Genomic DNA, 3,139 nt, shown 5'->3' on the forward strand with positions numbered 1-3,139 from the left:
ATCAGTAATCAAAATAGTTTTCAACTGCTCATCTTCCCATTCTACCATGGCTTTCCATTTCAGCTATGTTATAATATTCCAAAGTACAAGACAGATACACTCCCAGTAGACTTACACAGTAGACAGAATAGTAATATACTGTTCCTATATGGTACAGTGATTCCCTGTTGCTAGCTAGAAAATTATTCTTGAGAAAAATCTGTACTCTTGAAGTATTGCATGTAAAATAATATTAATAAACTGTCAGTAAGAAGTTGATGATCCCGAAAAATATGTGCCCTAAAAGCTTTTACATTTTTACATGTGGCTCTAAATTTATCTTTCAATCATTCTCTATAACCTTACTTAATCCCTCAAGTACACAATGTACTTAAGGGGTTACATAATCCCAGCAATTAGGAAAACAAACAATGATGCAAAACAATATAATAAACAAAGACTTCCCTTGATTTTCTTTCTAGATATCTTTAATATATATCATACTGTACCTACTCATTTATCAGCACAGTGAAGGAGCACGAGGCCACAAAATATCATGTCATAAGCCAGCAGAGTATTTGCACAGTAATTTGTTGCCATCTGAACTGTTTTATTCTTTCATTTTAAAATCAGGAAGAAAAAAAATGGCATTTTACAAAGGAGAGGGACTGAGATGGCAGCACTTCCTAGCAGAACAGACTGGCAGGCATATATGCCAGTGTTCCTGGGCAATGGGTTTATATGTGCTCTTCTACAACCATGGACTATAACCACCTAACAGGTCATGGATAATAATTTTGAATTGTGAATATGGCTGGCTAACATGGTCAAAGAGTTAAAACCTATCCACCACCAGAGCTCTCTAATTCTCTTTCAGGGTCTTGAAACTGAATTGGAAGAAGTGAATGAGAATGAAGTTGATCATTCCCTCCCATTCACTTTAGCAATGGCTTCATCATATGCACTCTACAGCTTTGCCGTCAGTGGGTACACATGCAAATGTGTTTACTTTTTTGGAGATTTCTTATGCATGGTTAAATAAGTTACAAATATAACTATTCTCTTTATGTAACTCTAACAAGTGTATAGAGGATATCTGCATACATATCTTTAGTTAACTATATTACTGGTACCACTTAAACCCTGTCATAATATATTCTCATGAGATATTGTAAAATTTGCCAATTTGTTTTTCATCATATTTTTGTAACCTACGCATGATAAGGTTTCCCTATATGAAAAATTGTTCCTCAATGTCTAGCAGCCCAAAAATCAAGAAAAAAAGGAAAACTATTTAAAAATTATTCAACAAATGCTTCAACAAACACTTTTCATGTTTCTCAAAATCTCCCATTTATTAGTTTTTACAATAAATCATGATCAGCCTCAAACAGCATCCTCCTTTTTTAGAAGTCCAGATATCCAAAGTAGGACAACAAGTCGGCAAGCGTAAAATGTTCAGAGCAGAAGAAATACACCAGACAAAGCTACTACTGGTGTACAGCCTGAGACAAAACAGCCCAACTTTAAGCAAGACAAAGGACATCCCCCATTCTCTCTATATTTAATTCATTTCATGCAAATTAAGCTGTAAATTGAATACATGACAAACATTCTAAGCGAAAAATATCCTGCCTACTTTTAAGAAATTACAGAATTTATTCTTAAAAATACAAAAAAAAATTAAAACAATTGCTGCAGGAGTCCTAATACTTTGTATAAATGTAAAAAGCTTATGGATACCCTTAGCTTCACTTATAACTGTTGTTTAAATTTTTTTCCCAATGCTTCATTTATTTCATGCAGGATAAGCTGCATATGTTTTTTTTCCTGGTCCTACATCTTCCATCAGCATGCATAAAAAGCTACCAGTAACTTATCAAAAGCAATTAATTGTCTGGCATGAGATCCATCATAATACTTATCAATTGTTAAACTTTGTGTTTCAAAAAATAATAATAATCTCAATAATAACTTCATTATCAAAGTAGCCTGTGACAAACATTAAAAGCTACTTGCTTTTTAGCAATTATATAGATCCTTGAAACTCATTTGAACCGTAACAATTACTTTAAAGCAACTGCTCTAAGTGTACAATGCCCAGAGTAAATACAAGTGAATCCAATTAAATGTACAAACTCTTCATAATGTTAGATCTACCCATGGGTTGGGAAACATTATCTACTTCCTCTACTATGAACTTTACTCGTCACTTAGGAAAGGGTTTTCTACAAACCAATTACCGACCTCAAAAGATTCTGTTAACGCTGTGATCACACTCTACTGGCAACAATTATAAAGGGATTCTTAGATATCACCTACTTTAGTACAACACAGAAATTAGCAACAGACTGCATCCCAAAGAAATAACAAAGATAACATCAGCTCCTAGCATTCCTCATGACCAGTACCTGGCCAAAAATGATTATCCCAGCACACCTATACTCTAGGATACCATGATTCCTAGCATACTTCAGACACACTAGGCAGAGACTTTGGTAGCTCAAGACTAATAGCAATCTGATATATACACATTACAATAAAATGATAGCTAAAAAATGGTAAAATAAGATAAATCCAACCATTAGAGATCCGATCAGTGGCCCAGGGTAGGAAACCACAATCCTGCAGAACGTCAATCTGAAGAACAGGCGAGCTACCTGCGGTCGGAGGAGACTTACACTCTCAGATAATAGAGTGTTGTCATATATACAGACTCTATGACACAGGAAGTCTATTTTGATATTTCATTATCAATTATAGAAAAGTATTTGTACACCAGTCTATTTACAACAATTATCTACACTTTCCAGTTACATTAAATGATATTCATAATGATTTTTCCAAATCAAATACCATAAATACCCTGTAATGATGGCAGAATGTTATAAGAGTTACAGGAAAAGAACAGGAGACCTTTTACTCAAAGGAAAGTGAAGTCTCTAGCAAACACAAAGATAAAACCAAAGACAAAACTTTACTCTTCTTATACTGCTTCCTTCTAATCTTTTAATCCAATCCACAAAATGTAAAATACACACATTTGTGACTCATCAGATAAGATTTTTATGTTTCCTTTTCAAATTCAATTTGTATAATTGCTCATAAATAAACATTTGTGAATTGTACAATAATGATTGTACTTAAGAATGTGAACACA

The 3,139-nt window shown here is 33.6% G+C and overlaps 1 protein-coding gene across 2 annotated transcripts in view; it reads right to left on the reverse strand.

Annotated features, from left to right (window-relative positions):
• Window positions 1-3,139, reverse strand: part of LOC119587849 (WD repeat-containing protein 37-like) — a gene marked incomplete at its 3' end in the record, with an annotated part of 35,088 nt that overhangs the window by 19,072 nt on the left and 12,877 nt on the right. The window contains 1 exon segment of one of the 2 annotated variants that reach the window (XM_037936553.1): window positions 2,562-2,639. Coding sequence (XP_037792481.1) covers window positions 2,562-2,639 — 78 coding nt within the window. 2 annotated transcript variants of the gene reach the window in all.

This window comes from Penaeus monodon, chromosome 23, assembly GCF_015228065.2.
Source record: "Penaeus monodon isolate SGIC_2016 chromosome 23, NSTDA_Pmon_1, whole genome shotgun sequence".
In the NCBI taxonomy this organism is placed as follows: Eukaryota; Metazoa; Arthropoda; class Malacostraca; order Decapoda; family Penaeidae; genus Penaeus; species Penaeus monodon.